This window comes from Garra rufa, chromosome 16 (genome assembly GCF_049309525.1).
Source record: "Garra rufa chromosome 16, GarRuf1.0, whole genome shotgun sequence".
Lineage (NCBI taxonomy): Eukaryota > Metazoa > Chordata > Actinopteri > Cypriniformes > Cyprinidae > Garra > Garra rufa.
In genome coordinates this window covers 34,292,671-34,311,840 of record NC_133376.1, presented here as the reverse complement: position 1 = coordinate 34,311,840, position 19,170 = coordinate 34,292,671, and the positions used below count along the sequence as shown (strand labels likewise).

General features: G+C 35.5%; 1 protein-coding gene across 1 annotated transcript; it reads left to right on the top strand.

Moving 5' to 3' along the window:
- The first annotated feature begins 183 nt into the window (after positions 1–183).
- mtmr7a (myotubularin related protein 7a) lies at positions 184–19,170 on the top strand. Its single transcript, XM_073820379.1, has 14 exons — positions 184–383; positions 764–886; positions 2,124–2,286; positions 2,419–2,576; positions 2,670–2,798; positions 5,286–5,420; positions 5,494–5,626; positions 12,290–12,399; positions 12,469–12,594; positions 15,307–15,356; positions 15,455–15,655; positions 15,781–15,915; positions 16,476–16,602; positions 18,073–19,170. Exons 1-14 carry the CDS (start codon positions 360–362, stop codon positions 18,427–18,429), a joined length of 1,971 nt encoding a protein of 656 aa, XP_073676480.1. The 5' UTR covers positions 184–359; the 3' UTR covers positions 18,430–19,170.

The following is a 19,170-nucleotide window of genomic DNA, read 5'->3' as shown; positions in this document are numbered from 1 at the left end:
TGGAATTGAATGAGACCGGAAGCCTGACCCACAAAATTTACGCATGACCGCGCCATTATTAGGAGAAAAAAGTGGATAGGTTTGGCATAAAGGCGTAAAACTGATCAGATTTTCCAATTTGCTTCCACCACGAACCTCATCGGCTTTAGGACCCAGCGGCGGTCAGCGCAGAACGGAGACCTTACGGTGAATCACTACAGATGACGGGAGGAGCCATATGTAACCGTATCAACCAGGATTCAACAATACTTCAGATATTATTGTGTTTAAATTAACACAATATCACTCGTTCAGCATGACACTAAGAAGTATTTCTGTACACTGATAAACTGCAGGCGCAAGAGCTGTGGTGGTCAGAGATGGAGCACATCAGAATGCCAAAGGTAAATGTCCAGCATCCATGCAATAATAACAATAATTTCCTTTTTAATGGCTCGTACCTCACATCTCCATGCATTGCTTTCACATGCTCAAAATTAGTAACCTGAGGTTAAATTACTTGTAAATGGATTCATTCACTGGATTCAACACAGTCAATGAGACCAGTGTGCAAGGAAAAAAATACAAGGGCCTACATCTGTTATAGTATCAGTTATAATGTAAAGAAAATGACTGAAAAGCCATATTCAATTCTAAGTTTTGCTATTTGATTGCAGATAATTAAAACATGCTGTACCATTTCAGGCAGAGGGATGATCACTAAAATATGTTTGTGAGATACTGTATAGTGCACCACTAATACCAATGTTGCCTATTTTTACAGGTTGAAAATGTCTGGTTAGTGGACAGAAGTTCTTCGAGAAGAACTCAAGTGGGCACGCTCTACCTGACAGCCACACACATTATTTTTGTAGGTAAAGGATCTGAGGACAGAAATGAGCTTTGGGTAAGTGCTTGGCATTTTCGGTATGTCATTGTGCGGTATTTGTGTGCCCGAAATATGTCCTATAATATATAGCACAATAGAGGGTTTGCACTTACGTCACAATTTGATCAATTACCCAGATACACTACCATATTGACGATACTCAGCATGGATTGCACGGTTAATGTACTACTGAATACGTTGTTCTGCTAATTTGTGCTTTCTGAACTATGGAAGTGTGGAAGCTGCTAAATCATATGGAGAAGGACTTAGTAAGCAGTAAATGCCGCAATATTTTGACAAACTAAAGTTAAGGGGAGACACTGCAGGCAAAAAGCTGTTTTTTCATGCACCTGTCAAGTTTGAGATTTTGGCCTTTTTGGTTTTTATAAAGTGTTTTTTTCAGACTGGTGGGAAAAAAACATCCAAATACACTGTTAAGTGTTTCTTTTATAGCACTTTATCTATTTGTGTCAATAGAGTTTAATTACAATCCATATTTTTAAAGGCTGTTTTCTCAAAATGATTTTTTTCTCTTACGCTGAGCCATAAATCTACACTTCAGTAGCATTCACACACATCAAACTTTACATTTTTATTTCTGTCTTTATCCTGATGGTTTTTACAGAAGGATTTGATATATAATTTGTTTGATTTTATACATTTTATTCCCTCCCAAATTGTAAAAAATATATTGTTTTCTGCCTGTTTTAAGTTTTTTTCTGAATTATTTCTCACTATCTGAGTGATACAATGAGATACCCAAAATTTTAAAAACTGACTTCATCCAGTATTTAGATTTTTGTACTATAAATCCATGCAAATATGCGCATATTTCATTAAATAATGCCTCATTTGCATATTTAAACCTAACGTTTTAGAAAACTTGTAATACAATTTTTTTTTACCCTATTTACCTGCAGTGTCTCGCTTTAATAGGTGGTAAGGATATGTACAAGCAGTATTAATTAAGATGTTAGCCTAATATTTCACCTACCTGGCTGAAAATGATAAGAACAAACACGAATGTTGTCAAGGCAAAATATTTCTTGCCCTGGAAATGTTTTGCCTCGTCAGGCCGATTAGTATAGCCCAAAACATGACCATAATTGACCATTTTCAGCAGCAATAATCAGCAAAATATGCAAGTTTTGTTCGGTTTGGTGGCATTGTTTACGCTCAGTGCCAGCAATATAGCCGATTGATGACATGTCGAGAAAACACTCTATAACTGACACTTGATGTTTGCTTTTCACAGGTCCTGCACAGTTTAGTGTGTAATGTTGTAAAGCATAAAGCATCCCAGAGTGGATACCCTTTATTAATCCACTGCAAGAACTTTCAGGTCATACAGTTTATCATTCCTCAAGAGAGCAACTGCCACAATGTTTACATTTCACTCTCACGTCTCTCCAGGCCAGGTGAGTCACCTAGCATGCATTTGACATAATTTTAGGAATATATTGTAATTAAAATATGATTGCAGACATATCAGCATATTTATTTCAGTGTACCAAGACATTGATGTCATGTTTTTGTTTTGTGTCTTGCAGAAAAATATGAGGAGTTGTATTGTTTTTCCTTCAATCCCAATGTTGACAAAGCTGAACGGGAGCACTCGTGGGACTTTTTAGATCTGAAGGCCGAGTACAGTCGAATGGGACTTCCAGATAAGCTGTGGCATGTCACCCCAATCAACCGAGAGTACAGAGTGAGTAAATCACCAAACATTCACTATGTAAACACAATCAATATATTATGTAAGTGCTTGTTTATATGTGGAACTTTTCTCCTTGTAACACAGGTGTGTGATACTTACCCAGCTGACTTGTTTGTGCCTAAATCCGTCACCCTCCCTGTCATCGTAGGGAGCTCGAAGTTTCGTAGCAGAGGTCGATTTCCCACGTTGTCATACTACTGCAAGGAAAACCATGTGAGTCTGGCTGCACATCTGGCACATTCTCTATGCAGTTTTAGCATTCATTTAATGAGGCTGTGGAGAATTTTGTCCTGTCCTTCATATGTCCTTTCCTGCCAAATATTTTGTCAGCGGATTCAGGATGCAAGTTCAAGGTTCAAGAACACAGTGTTCTTGAGACTTAAGTGTTCTTATACAGTCAAGCCCGAAATTATTCATACCCCTGGCAAATTCTGACGTAAAGTTACTTTTATTCAACCAGCAAGTTTTTTTTTTTATTATTGGAAATGACACAGATGTCTCCCAGAAGATAATAAGATGATGTACAAGAGGCATCATTGTGGAAAAAAATATTACTCATCTTTTATTTACAAAATTATTTGTATTATTTTTTTTTGCACCAAAATTATTCATACCCTTCTCAATAATCAATAGAAAAGCCTTTATTGGCTATTACAGCAATCAAACGCTTCCTATAATTGCTGACCAGCTTTGTACATGTGTCCACTGGTATTTTTGCCCATTTATCTTTAGCGATGAGCTCCAACTCTTTCAGGTTGGAGGGTCTCCTTGCCATCACCCTGATCTTTAGTTCCCTCCACAGATTCTCAATTAGATTTAAGTCAGGACTCAGGACTGCAAAACGTTAATGTTTTTGTCTGCTAACCACTTCTTCACCAGTTTGCTGTGTGTTTTGGGTCGTTGTCGTGCTGAAATGTCCACTGGTGCCCAAGGCCAAGTTTCTCTGCAGACTGCCGGATGTTGTTGTTGAGAATTTTGATGTATTGCTCCTTTTTCATGGTGCTGTTTACTGTGATTAGGTTCCCTGGTTGAAAAACACCCCCAAAACATTAGGTTCCCACCACCATGTTTGACAGTGGGGATGGTGTTCTTAGGGTGCACTGTAGCCACTGGAACTTCAGAACATTTAGATATGGTCTTATAGCCCTGTCCTGACTTGTGAGCAGCCACAGTGCGCAGCCGCAGGTCCTCAGTGAGCTCCTTTGTCTTAACCATGACTGTCCACAAACCAACAGCAGAGAGCTTCTGTTTTTCACCTGTTGAGTTGATTAAAACAGATGTTCCCAATAAATCAGAGTAATTAGGATGCTTTAGAACAGCTTGGACTATTTGGAATGGTATAGAACTTTGGATTTTCCCATAGACTGTGACGGTTTGCAAATGGTATGAATAATTTTGGACTTACCACTTTTTGTTCAAATGTAAATAAAAGCTGAGAAATATTTTTTTTACACAATGATGTCTCTTGTACATCATCTTATTATCTTTTGGGAGAAGCCTGTGTCATTTCCGGCCAAAAAAAAAACTTGCTGGTTGAATAAAAGTAACTTTAAGTCAGAATTTGCCAGGGGTATGAATAATTTCGGGCTTGACTGTATATAAAAATAGGGTGCAGCTCGATTTTGCATTAAACTCTATATTGATCCACAGCGCAAACTTGCAGTCAGTTAAACATTTAAATTGTAGTACATTTTCCATGACAAGATACTAAATGTGTCATGCAGCATATGCGTGGTTTGTGATTTACAGCAATAATGGATATTTTAAAAGCAAGGTCAAGCTCCTTCTGCACCCTCTTGGGTTCGGTACTCTGTTAAAATACATTTCATTTCATTGAGGTCAAATATTCCCCTTGGAGTCTCTGTGTTTTCTTTTGGACACATGAATTCAAACCACATGGAGAAGCTTGTGTGTGACTTCCACATAAGGATCATGCTGGTGAGGCCCAAAGGGGTCAGTTATAGCTTAATATCTCCCCCATTCATGGTTCGTTAACCCCAAAATATGATTAGAACAGTGTCTAAAAAAGTAATATTGCAAGCTCAGCCTTTAGAGTTTTATGAGGCCAGGGCCAAATTCTCATGAAATGCCCATTCCACAGAGAGGACAGTGTGATCTTCTGCTCTGTAAGTTGAATTTATTAATCGAATGTGACAGGATTGGACTGGGAATTACTCTGAGGCTGTATGATTGCATTTTTGCTAGATTGAGTTTATTTTAATGGAAAGTATTAAAATATAATTTAGATTTTTTTTTTTTTTTTACACATTTTAATAATTAAATTAAAAAATATTTTTTCTTATTTATTTTATTTTTTACATTTTTAAATGCTGGGACCGCTTTTCCAATTGCTCGAAAAATGTAATTTATTTATTTAGCATTTAAATAATAATCTTTTTTATTTTTTAAATTCATTCAATTAAAATATTTATTTGTGTACATGTTAATAATGAAACTGAAATATACTTTAGCGCATATATTTATGTATTTATTTTTATTTTTTAAAGCACCACTTTCACACTAAAGAAACACTATGCCTTTAAACTATTTTGTCCAACACTTATTTGTCATGCTTTTTATTGTCTAGGGTACCTACTGAACAAGGACCATTTCTGGTGCCCATTCAAAAAAAAAATGCATAACACCACAGGATACCAACATATGCTAACACCTACTCATATGATAATGTATTTTTTCCAGGCCACGATATGTCGCAGCAGTCAGCCTCTTTCTGGCTTCAGTGCTCGCTGCCTGGAGGACGAGCAAATGCTGCAGGCCATCATGAAGTCTAATCCTGGCAGCAGATTCATGTATGTTGTGGACACCAGACCCAAGGTCAGTCCACTTAATACCAGTATATGATGTACCAGACGGAAAGACATTTTATGTAAGACTCATGTATTTCCAGCTAAATGCAATGGCAAACCGAGCTGCGGGCAAAGGCTACGAAAATGAGGACAACTACTGCAACATTAAGTTCCAGTTCATCGGCATTGAAAATATCCATGTGATGAGGAACAGTCAGCAGAAACTCATAGAAGGTATTGTCTCTGTCTTATTAAGTGAGAAAAATGAATTTCATCATATAAACCACTACTCTGAAGATCCTTCTGAAAGACTACAGTTTCAGTTTACAGTTATTTCCTTAGTGTGACGCACAACTTAATATTCTGAAGAACCTTTTTTCCACTATAAAGAAACTTTTGTGAGATGGAAAGGTTCCATGGATATTAAAGGAACTTCATGCAACCATAGATGCTTAGAAGTGTAGACCGGCTTGAACCAGTTGCAGCTCCACTTCAGTTTTTTAGAAGGTCTTCCAATAGTTCATTTGAAAAACCAAGACTTAAAGGGAAAGTTCACCCAAAAAATAACCCTATTGTTTACTCACCCTCAAGCCATCCTAGGTGTATATGACTTTTTTCTTTCAGATGAATCAGAGTTACAAAAAAAATATCCAGGCTCTTCTAAGCTCTATAATGGCAGTGAATGGCTGTTGAGATTTTAATGACCAATAAAGTGCATAAATCCATCATAAAAAGTGCTCCACACCGCTTCAGGAGGTTAATAACGGCCTTCTAAAGTGAATCAGTGTGTTTTTGTAAAAAAAAATCCATATTCCAGTCATCTGCTGGAACGCCACTCTCTCGTGAACACACGTACAACAGCGGAAGCTAATAATTATAGTTCATAAAGTTTTAAATATGGATATTTTTATTACACAAATGCATCGATTTGCTCCAGTAGGCCTTTGTTAACCCCTCAGAGCTGTGTGGAGTACTTTTTATGATGGATGGGTGCACTTTATTGGACTTCAAAATCTCAGCAGCCATTCACCTCTATTATAAAGGAGGAAAGAACCAGGAAACATTTTTATGTAACTCCAATTGCATTTTAGGATGGCTTGAAACTTATAGAGGGTATTGTCTCTGTCTTATTAAGTGAGGAAAATGAATTTCACCATATAAACCACTACTTTGAAGATCCTTCTGAAAGACTATTTTTAATCCCCAAAGAATCTTCCAGTTTAGAGTTATTTCCTTAATGTGATGCACATCTTAATATTCTGAAGAACCTTTTTTCCACTATAAAGAAACTTTTGTGAGATGGAAAGGTTCCATGGATATTAAAGGAACTTCATGCAACCATAGATGCTTAGAAGTGTAGACCAGCTTGAACCAGTTGCAGCTCCACTTTACACCATGAAAATTACACCATGATTTACTCACCCTCAAGCCATCTTAGTTGTATATGACTTTTTTCTTTCAGACGAATACAGTCGGAGTTTCATTAAAAAAAATGCCCAGGCTCTTCCAAGCTTTATAATGGCAGTGAATGGCTGTTGAGATTTTAATGACCAATAAAGTGCATAAATCCATCATAAAAAAGTGCTCCACACAGCTCCAGGAGGTTTATAAAGGCCTTCTAAGGTGAATTAGTGCGTTTGTGTAAAAAATGTCCAAATTCCAGTCATCTGCTGTAACACCACTCTCTCGTGAACACACGTACAATAGCGGAAGCTAATGATTATAGTTCATAAGGTTTTAAATATGGATATTTTTATTACACAAACGCATCGATTAGCTTCAGAAGGCCTTTATGAACCCCTCAGAGCTGTGTGGAGTACTTTTTATGATGGATGGATGCACTTTATTGGACACTAGGTGGACACTCTTGAGACTCCTACTGCCTTGTTCTTATCAGAAACTGAGAAAAATAATAATTGCAACATCGTAAAATAATGATAGCGGCATAACCATTCAGTTTCATATTATTTAACAACATATAATTTAAAAGCCGAGCCTGGTAATCCCAGAAGAGTACCTGCATATTGTACATTTAAATGCTGACAACTAAACACTCTCATAACATGTTTAGGCTAACGTTAGCTAGCTAGCGATGTTTCTCTTTAAGGACATCTTAATCATATTCTTGATAATCAGTAACTTGCCTTCATAGTCATGAACACATTGTAATATTTTAAAGCCTTTATTTTTCAACTCTACAGCTGTGGAATAAAATTCACTTCAAAGATTAACTTTTCATTCCTAAAGACCACATGGAAAAAAATGTCTAGTCACTGAAAACAATGTCTTTTTAAGATGAAAATGACATGAAATTACCCATATAACCAAAAGATGGCAGCAGAGGATCAGTTGGCTACAGATTCCATTTCAACTCATGATGGCAATGGCGACTCCCGCCCACAATGAGCCTCAAAAATGCTCATCAGAAACCTATGGGTGACGCTACAGATACTACGTCCATATTTTTTACAGTCTGTTTTTTTCAAGATGTCTTGCTTTTTGTTTTATTATAAAATTACTAGTATAATAAATTGTAGTACTTTTACCGCACTGAAGTATATAGTATAGCAAGTACAGAAAGCAGGGTTTCCGCGGGGTCTTAAAAAGTCTTAAGTCAAAAATTTAAAAATCACAATTTAAGGCCTTAAAAAGTCTTAAATTTGCTGTTCTAGGTCTTAAATAATTTTACACAGGTCTTATTTTTCCGATGTCCATGTAACGCTACATCTAATTCTCATTTAAATTCTCTTTTTGTTGTTTCCATGGTGTTGTAGTTCTTTATTTCACTATTCCAAATATAATTTGCTGTATTTAAACTACAAATGAGACCAACATGCAATAGCCAATCAGCTTTCTGTTATTGCCGCGAGTCTCTCTCGGATTGTACCGCAGAAGTAAAATGGATTTATCTTTTTAGCTATGAGGAAGTGCAAGTTTAGCGATACTTAGCTTGAAAAAAAAATGAATATAGGGCTTGGCTAAGGCCAGTTGCTAACAACTGTAGATTTTTTTTCTCTGTGGAAGTTACTGCGTCTTCAGACAGAATCGCAGTAGCAGAATACAGGTCAAACTACCCTTTTCTGTATATAATGTTATCAATAATAATAATAAATATAGGTCGAGCTAGCTGACCGCCAGCCTTCGAGATACTTTTAAAATGTTTTTTTTTTCTTGCCCGACCGAACAAACCGCCTGATTAAAACTGAAGTGACAAAAACAACTAGCGAAGCATAGAAAGGCAAGAAAGATTCCTATTTTAATACATTCAATGTAAACAGAAATTGATAATGGATAGTGTATTTCTGGTCTATTTGTGAGAAACACACTGAGGTAAAAATTTAAAATGTATAGTTTATTTATAACATGATTTAGTTCAGTAATTTACCAAGTGAGCTTTTTGCTGAAAATTCTCACAATTACAAATGTTACATTAATTTTAGCTCAATAAACAAGTAGTTAGTCAAGTAGTTACTTACATATTAGACAAAATATTTCCACTGTTTTGTTCTGTTTCACCAACGAAAATAGTTCCAAACAAGGATCGAATTTTTTTTTTTACATCAGATATTTCTAGTGGTACTTTTATGGGGATATTTTGTGTGGAATAGTATCTGCTGATATGAAAAGTTCACTGTATATCGTAGTAATAAATTTAATTTATGACAGCCATGAAATTTTGTTTACTTTTTACATTAAACACATTAAATATTACATGTATGCATGTAATATAATATCTATTTCCATTATAGGTTTAGGTCTTAAATTTCATATAAGGTGGTATTAAAAAGGTCTTAAAGTCTTAAATTTCACTTGTTCATATCTGCAGAAACCCTGAGAAAGCCATTTAAATAAATAAATAAGCTCGCCTATAAGGGTGAATTATTTAAATGCTTATATATAGTTCACTACAAATTAAATAAGTTAAATATTAATTTTATAAGAATTAAATAATGCACTCAATATGAATCGATATGAATTTGAAATTTTTTATGTAATTTAATAACTACATCTTTTAAGCTTTATCTTGAAGTGGAAAAGCTATTAAATAGTCTATATTTAACCAACACAAACGTGTTACTGCTGTAGTTTTGTTACTCTGAATTTAGTCTGAATCATGTAACGCACAGCTTTTTTTCAGCTTGTCCAGTTAATACTGTCAATCATAGCAATGACTCGCACATATTTAACCGATTTACTCGCATATTTTTTTAAACTCGCGTTAGTCATTCTTGAAACGATATACATGGACGTTTGGTCCTCTTAGACAAACAAAACAAAACCTTTCTTCGATTGTGAATGGATTATGTAGAGAAAACGAGCAAAGTACACTCCTATTACGGCACAGTACAGTTGACTGGAAATGACTGAGCTGGCTTGTCTAAAACAAGGAAGTAATCTGTGCATATGGTCAATTGTATTTTAGGATGGCTTGAGGGTGAGGAAATCGTGGGGTAATTTTTGTTTTTGGGTGAACTATCCCTTTCAGAGCACTTAGTGTTTTATCGTCTATTATAAAGATGTTCTGCAATGAGCCATTGATTGTACCACAGGAGAGTTTCTTGGCAAAGCAGATTGTGTAATAGGGATGCTTTGAATCCATCTGGCTTTTATTCCTCGCCTATTTTTGTTTTGTTGACTTAACGATTGGAGACCCTTTTGCCATGATTGAGAAAAGGAGGGCGTGAGAATGAAATCTTCCAGTGTTGAAGAAATAATAGTGGGACTGGGTGTGATAGCATTTTGACCCAGAAAACACCAGGGAGTCATCTGGTCGAATAATTCCAGCAGAGACTCTGTGGCTGTTTCAGATCTCATTACACAGGGTTTCCGCGGGGTCTTAAAAAGTCTTAAAAAGTCTAAAATTTAAAAATAAAAATTTTAGGCCTTAAAAAGTCTTAAATTCGCTGTTCTAGGTCTTAAATAATTTTACACAGGTCTTATTTTTCCGATGTCCATGTAACGCTACCTCTAATGCTCATTTAAATTCTCTTTTTGTTGTTTCCGTGGTGTTGTAGTTCTTTATTTCACAATTCCAAATATAATTTGCTGTATTTAAACTACAAATGAGACCAGCATGCAATAGCCAATCAGCTTTCTGTTATTGGCGCGAGTCTCTCTCGGATTGTACCGCAGAAGTAAAATGGATTTAACTTTTTAGCTGTGAGGAAGTGCAAGTTTAGCGATTCTTAGCTTGAAAAAACTGAATATAGGGCTTGGCTAAGGCCAGTTGCTAACAACTAGATTTTTTTTCTCCCTCTGTGGAAGTTACTGCGTCTTCAGAATCGCAGTAGCAGAATACTTTTAAAATGTTTATTTTTTTTACTTGCCCGACCGAACAAACCGCCTGATTAAAACTGAAGTGACAAAAACAACTAGCGAAGCATCGAAAGGCAAGATTCATATTTTAATAACATTCAACGTAAACAGAAATTGATAATGGATAGTGTATTTCTGGTCTATTTGTGACATACTTTAAAACAAATGAATGTAACAGCACTCTAAAGAAACACACTGAGGTAAAAATTTCAAATGTATAGTTTATTTATAACATGATATAGTTCAGTAATATACCAAGTGAGCTTTTTGCTGAAAATACTCACAATTACAAATGTTACATTTAGTTTTAGCTCAACAAAAAAGTAGCTAGTCAAGTAGTTACTTACATATTAGACAATATGCAACATTAACAGAAGCATTCTCCTAGCAACGTTTTGCTATGATTCAGTGTTTTGATCGAATCAGTTGAAATAACTCGCTCATGAAGTGACTTACCGCCACCTGCTGGTAGTTTAGTGTGTTTAAAAGTTTGCCTCCACACCCAACATTTCTAATGTATATATTTATAAATCAATAAATGTATTTAAAACATTAATCTCACTTTTAATTTTGCAGTGTAAATTATGTAATCTCACTGCTAACAGCCATTTAGAATTTATTGATAAATTAATAAAATAAATTTAAAAGGTAATGCATACATTTCAAAAGTAAAAAAAAAGGCCTTTATAAAGGTAAATCAAATATGCAGATTTAAGATGTAAAAGTTAATAGAGCACTGATGAAAATATTGCTTCAGAATTTTTTTTTTTTTTTTTACATCAGCTATTTCTAGTGGTACTTTTATGGGGATATTTTGTGTGGAATAGTATCTGCTGATATGAAAGGTTCACTGTATATCGTAGTAATAAATTTAATTTATGACAGCCATGAAATTGTGTTTACTTTTTACATTAAACACATTAAATATTACATGTATGCATGTAATATAATATCTATTTCCATTACAGGTTTAGGTCTTAAATTTCATATAAGGTGGTATTAAAAAGGTCTTAAAAAGTCTTAAATTTCACTTGTTCATATCTGCAGAAACCCTGATTACAACACGCTGGATTCTTCTTAGAATGGCAGTTTGCCTGAAATACTGTGACCAGGTTTGTCAGTATATTGGCTTGAGCTCTCATCTGGAGTGTTCTCATGAGACGTCACCAGCCTTTAAATACTCTTATCACATTTGAACTGTTGGCATATCAAAGCTTTCAGTGCTCACAAGGAATGTTAATGCTGCTTTTCAAGAAAAAGAATCAATGCCACTTATAGAAACACAATTTCATTTGGTTGTCATAATAACTAATGAGCCATAAGAACTCAATTCATAACTGTCATCAAGCCAATTTATCAGTCGTGCATATTTTAGGAAACATAAATACCCACAGCTTTCTTTGCAAAGCCAAAGTAAATATTGAGCACTTTAAAGAACTGAGGATATCCAAAAATATTCCTCATATCAGTTCCCTGTTGTAAATTCTCAATAAAGCTCCTGGTTTTCATCAGATGGTATATAAACTTAACTTTAACAGTGAATTTGTCTGGATCTTCTCAAAGTGGCTTGTCTTTTTTTAGTATCGGCACTGTGTTCTCCCTCCATGGGAGAATTTCTTCTGGGGCTTGAAAATTCAGACTGGTTGAGACACATCAAATCAATCATGGAGGCTGGAATCTTCATATCTAAGGTGAAAGATCTTTTTAAGAGTTCTTCATGAGTGCACTTTGTCGCTTATTTTATGTTCTCACGTACACAGGCCGTGGCAGAGGAAGGGGTCAGCGTCTTGGTGCATTGTTCTGATGGCTGGGATAGGACAGCTCAGGTGTGCTCTGTGGCTAGTGTGCTTCTGGACCCATACTACAGGACCATCAAGGGGCTGATGGTAAGCATTACAGTGTTTTAAATTTACTCCAAAATGTCCAAGTCACAGAGTTCACAGTGTAGATGCATAACTGACAGGCCTTACTCATTTAATCATAAGGATTGACTCTGGCTGGTTCTCTGCTGGAGGGAGACTAGATCTCTGCTGGAGAGGTTACATTCAATAGCCGGCCTCAGTCGGAAAATCACATCTTCTTAGAAATGTACCCTCATATGGGGTCAACTTAAAAGGAAGAACCTACTTTCTAGCACAGATTAGTTCTGTCTGGGAATACAGACTCATTTCCTGATACACTGGTAGAAGAAGATATATGTGCAGATGCATAGAATGATTTTGTGATCCATTTAAAAAGATGAAGTGTCATCGGGGTATATATACATTGTATGGGTCAAAATGATAGATTTTTCTTTTATGCCAAAAATCATTAGGATATTAAGTAAAGATCGAGTTCCATGAAGATATTTTGTAAATTTCCTACCATAAATATATCAAAACTTAATTTTTGATTAATAATATGCATTGCTAAGAACTTGATTTTCTCAATATTTCGATTTTTTTTGCATTCTGATGCTTTTGCACTCTCAGCCAAATATTGATCTATTCTAACAATAGATCAGTAGAAAGCTTATTTATTCAAAATGTATTTATTGTTTAATGGTGACCCTTATGACTGGTTTTGTGGTCCTGGGTCACAAATAGATCTGATAAATTATTATTTGTTTTAAAACCGGTTTTACCAGCGGTTCCTGTCTTTTATTGGTCAACTAAACAAGGCATGCTCAATGTTATGATAGTGCCAGTGTTTGCTTACTTATAGTTACTTATAGTTGTCTCTGCTTATGAAACTTGGATATGAAGAAGTATCTTAACATCGAAAATTGACATTTGACCTTTAAAGAGCATTTTTAAAGGTGGTTTTTTAAAGTGTCCTAATATTGTGTTGGAGTCCCCTACAACAAGTTTAAATGCATCTATGATCATAAAACATTGTAATTTTCTCAGAATATACTAAATATTTCTCAGAATAAACTAATATTAGAATCATTTTGCAATGATTTCAAAACAATTCGTTCACAGCAGTTCTGAGCTTAAAGGGATAGTTCACCCAAAAATGAAAATTTGATGTTTATCTGCTTACCCCCAATGCATCCAAGATGTAGGTTACTTTGTTTCCTCAGAAAAACACAAACGAAGATTTTTAACGAAAACCGGTGCAGTCTGCCAGCCTTATCATTGACATGGATGGGCACCAAACCTTTAAAAGTAAACAAAAACATGCACAGACAAATCCAAATCACACCCTGTGGCTCGTGATGATACATTGATGTCTTAAGACACGAAATGATCGATTTTTGTGAGAAACTGAACAGTATTTATATAATTTTTTACCTTTGATACACAGCCACGTCCATCTGTAATGTGCACGAGTTCGGCATCAGTCACGTCACATGTGCACGCGCTTCTGGCGTAGAATACGCAAATGCCGTAAGGGGAAATCAGTGAAAAGTCCCGGATGAGTTTGCGCAAACTAATTTAATCTTTTAGCTTTAAATCAGTTTAAACAATCAGGATACGCGCAAGTAATTACCATTTTGAATAGCCGCTATACCCACAATATCTGTGCTCTGTGTAAACAATGAGTGTCGTATTCATGCGACAGATCGCTTCCGGCGTTTGCGTATACTACGCCAGAAGCGCGTGCTCATGTGACGTGACTGATGCCAAACTCGTGCTCAGGAGAGATGGACGTGGCTGTGTATCAAAGGTAAAAAATGATATAAATACTGTTCAGTTTCTCACAAAAACCGATCGTTTCGTGTCTTAGGACATCCATGTATCATCACGAGCCACAGGGTGTAATTTGGATTTGTTTGTGCATGTTTTTGTTTACTTTTAAAGGTTTGGTGCCCATCCACGCCCATGATAAGGCTGGCAGACTGCACCGGTTTTCATTAAAATCTTCGTTTGTGTTTTTCTGAGGAAACAAAGTAACCTACATCTTGGATGCATTGGGGGTAAGCAGATAAACATCAAATTTTCATTTTTGGGTGAACTATCCCTTTAAGGACTTTAAACCCCTCCCTTCCATAAGCCTGCTCTACTCTGATTGGTCAGCTGGCCAAGTCTGTTGTGATTGGTCTTTTAATATACAATGTAAGCGAACTGTGCCCACAGCTAAAGTTTAGCTGCCAAACTGTAAATACTTCACAAAACAATAATGGTGGATGTGTTAGCCGACTGATGAAACAATACAGTTTGTAAACCAAAATATGTCTACATTCTTTATTATGAAACAAAGTAATTAGAACAACAACAGTCTACATTAATCGACACATTGTTAGGAAATAGTGAGTTCACAGCAAGTGATCAGTAAGACAGTAATATTGTAGTTTACCAGGAAACCTAAAGCTAGGTATACATCCCATATTAGCATGAAAAACATAATATTTTGAGCACTCAGTTGAAAATGTACACATAATTTCCTTCAGAAATCATTCTAATATGCTGATTTGGTGCTTAATAAACATTATTTTTTCTTTGTTGAATAGAAAGTTCAAAAGAAGAGCATTTGAAATTGAATTGTATTGTTGCATTATAAATGTCTTTACTGTCACTTTTGATAAATTTAATTCATCCTTGCTGATTAAAAGTATTCATTCCTTTTAAAAACAAGCTTACATTTAAGTAAAATCCTTTCTTTTTTATGTGTAGGTGCTGATTGAAAAAGACTGGGTTTCATTCGGACACAAGTTTTCACACAGGTTTGCCTCCGTCGTATAATTTACAAAGGTTGTATTGTATTGTATAGGATGTATTATCTCAAAAGTGCTTATTCTAAATGTCATTTATGGCTTTTTAGATGCGGTCATCTTGATGGAGAAGCAAAGGAAGTGTCACCCGTCATTGACCAGTTCCTGGAATGTGTATGGCAGCTTATGGAACAGTTTCCCTGTGCTTTTGAGTACAATGAGAAGTTTCTAATCAGCATCCACAATCATGTCTACTCCTGTCATTATGGCAACTTCATTTGCAACAGCCAGAAGGAGCGGAAAGATCTGTGGTAATTGTCCTTTATGAATGTCAAATCTTAAATTGTTGGTAATGTTTATGCCACTGCGAACGTCAGAATTCTCTGGATGTACCAAACATGTTTTACGGCATGTGTTTCTTTTGTTTTTCCTCCAGCATCAAAGAGAAAACTCATTCCATATGGCCGCATTTATGGGAGAACAAGCTGGATTTCATGAACCCTCTGTTCAAACCTGATCAGAGCCAGAATCAGGGACTTTTAAGGCCCAGTACTGCCCCCTACTGTTTTAAGTATGTCAGAACATGTTAAATATGACCCTAAGTAGCATGGGTATATTCGTAGCAATAGCCAAAAACACATTGTCTGGGTCAAAATGATTGATTTTACTTTTATGGAAAAATCATTAGGATTTTAAGTAAAGATTATGTTCCATGAAGATATTTTGTCAATTTTCTACCATAAATATATAAAAACTTAATTTTTGATTAGTAATATGCATTGCTAAGAACTTAATTTGGGCAACTTTAAAGTTTTCTCAATATTTAGATTTTTTTGCACCCTCAGATTCCAGAGTTTCAAATAGTTGTATCTGGGCCAAATATTGTCCTATCAATGGAAAACTTATTTATTCAGCTGGTTTAGACTGGTTTTGTAGCCCAGGGTCACAAATAGTTTTTTTCTTCTACTCTATAAAACAAAAGCTTATAGTTTGATTCTCTTTCTCATGCACAATTTGTCTTTTTAGTCCTAAGCATGCCTCTGTCTGTAAGTCAATTCAGCTGTTACAGAGTAACTGATATGTGGTATTTGTTTGTTTAACTGTAAAATTGTTTGTCTTTTCTGTGTTCAGATACTGGAGAAGGTTGTATAATCGCTTTGATCGTGAGTTGCACCCACGCCAGTCTGAGCTAGATTGTCTGATGACTGTAAAAGAGGAGACACAACAACTTGAGGAAGAACTGGCTCTGTATGAGAAGGTAGAACACCAGATATTCGCCTAAAAATGTTTAGATTTTAATTAGTTTTTATCAGTTGATTTGAATCTTGTTTACTTAAAGGAATAGTTCACCCACAAATGACAATTTGCTTAAAATGTACCCTCAGGCCATCCAAGATGAGTTTGTTTTTCATCATAACAGATTTAGAGAAATTTAGCACTTGATCACCAATGGATGTGAATGGGTGCCGTCAGAATGAAAGTCCAAACAGCTGATAAAAATCACAATAATCCACAAGTAATCCTCTCATCCTAATGCCACTTATTTGCTAAATTGTGACCCTGGACCTCAAAACCAGTCTTAAAGGTGTAGTTCACTTTCAGAACAAAAATTTACAGATTATGTACTCACCCCCTTGTCATCCAAGATGTTCATGTCTTTCTTTCTTCAGTCGTAAGGAAGTTATATTTTTTGAGGAAAACATTTCAGGATTTCTCTCCATATAATGGACTTCTATGGTGCCCCAGAGTTTGAATTTTTCCAAAATGCAGCTTCAAAGGGCTCTAAACGATCACAGCCAAGAAAAAAAGGGTCTTATCTAGCAAAACGGTTGTATTCTAAAATTACAATTTATATACTTTTTAACTTCAAATGCTCATCTTGTACTCTGTGTAGAGATTAAAAAGTATATAAATTGTAAATGTTTTTAGAAAATAACCCACTTTTTTTGCTAGATAAGACCCTTCTTCTTTGGCTGGGATCATTTAGAGCCCTTTGAAGCTGCATTTAAACTGCATTTTGGAAGTTCAAACTCGCGGGCACCATATGAGTCCATTATATGGAGAGAAATCCTGAAATGTTTTCCTCAAAAAACAAAATTTCTTTACGACTGAAGAAAGAAAGACATGAACATCTTGGATGACAAGGGGGTGAGTACATTATCTGTAAATGTTTGTTCTAAAAGTGAACTACTCCTTTAAGTGGCAGTCTTAAAGTATATTTGTAGCAATAGCCAAAACTGCACTGTATGGGTTAAAATTATGCCAAAAATCATTAGGATATTAAGTTCAAATCATGTTCCATTAAGATATTTAGTATATACCATAAATATATCAAAACTTAATTTTTGATTAGTAATATGCATTGCTAAGAGCTTCATTTGGATCACTTTAAAGGTGATTTTCTCAATATTTGGATTTTTTTGCACTCTCAGATTCCAGATTTTCAAACAGTTGTATCTCGGCCAAATATTGGCAAATATAGCAAAGGATACATCAATGGAAAGCTTATTTATTCAGCTTTCATATAATGTATAAATCTCAATTTCAAGAAATGGACCCTTATGACTGTTTTTGTGGTCTGGGTTTACAATTGTCCAAGGTCACAACTGAGCTTAATTTCTCCAAATCTGTTTTTGCTGAACTGTTCCTTTAAATATGCATGTTCCACAAATGCAAAATTTTCATTCAGTCTTTTTAACTTCAGTGATCTGGTATTTTCCCCTTGCAGAAACTGGCTGTTTTGGATAAGGAGCGTGCGAAAGCCCTTTACATGCAAAAGGGAGTGTTGGACAGCAAGCAGGCCCTTTGGTCGTTACCTTTAGATACAAGCCTGGCCAATACTCCTCAGGATTACATCGGTGGCTTTATAGGTGGTGCTCCCAATGTTTTTACCTTACAAGGAGAGAGAGAAAGTGCAGAGTTTAGCCTTTTTGGAGACAAACCAAAAAGCTCTAATGCTGACAATAGTGACCAGGAGTCGGGAGTGGCAGATTTCAGCTCCCATTCCTCTGGTGAAGAGTCCTTGCCAAGTGAGGACAGCGTGAAAGATCCTGACTCAGACGAGACTGGCCCTAACAGAGCGTGAACAAATGCAACAGTTTGCAAACAGAGAAAAGCTATAACTGTGTGTAATCAAGATAGGAATGTGGGAATTTTAAATTATGCAAAGATATTGGACAAAGTGGACATGTGTCTCATCTGTCTGGCATCACAGAAACATGTCTTTCTGTCTGAACGTGTATTACAGGTGTACTATACAGGTGATGTTTTATTCTAGTATATATTTATTTTCTCATTAGCATGAATTCTTTCAGACATTAAGTACTTGTGTGCAATAAATGATCTGATCTTATTTTTTTGCACTTTATGCACTTGAATAACATGAATACTTAAACATTCAGTTCGTTGTGAAATTAATATAATATTTACATTTTTTCAGGTGTGCTTTATTTAAAGCTATTTATTACAATTAGACTTTGGATTGTTTTGCATAGTGTAAAACTTCTAGAAGTTTGTGCATATTGTATAAGTTGTGCACCTTAAACTGAGTCTGGCACATGCATGGAACCAAAAGAAACCGGACCAAATAAGATATGTTGCATTTAATGCAGCAAAGGGAATATAAATACTAATCAAATACGGATGTATTCACATAGGAAATTAATGTTTAAAAGATGATTTTGAAGGATTAACAGAAACAATTCTCAGATTTAGGTCAGTTTAGATCCATATAGAAAGGTTTGCTCACCTGCTATCATGTCTTAAACTCTCCCTTTGTCACAAGGTGTGTAATGTTGATGTAATTGAAAATAAAGGCAACATTTCA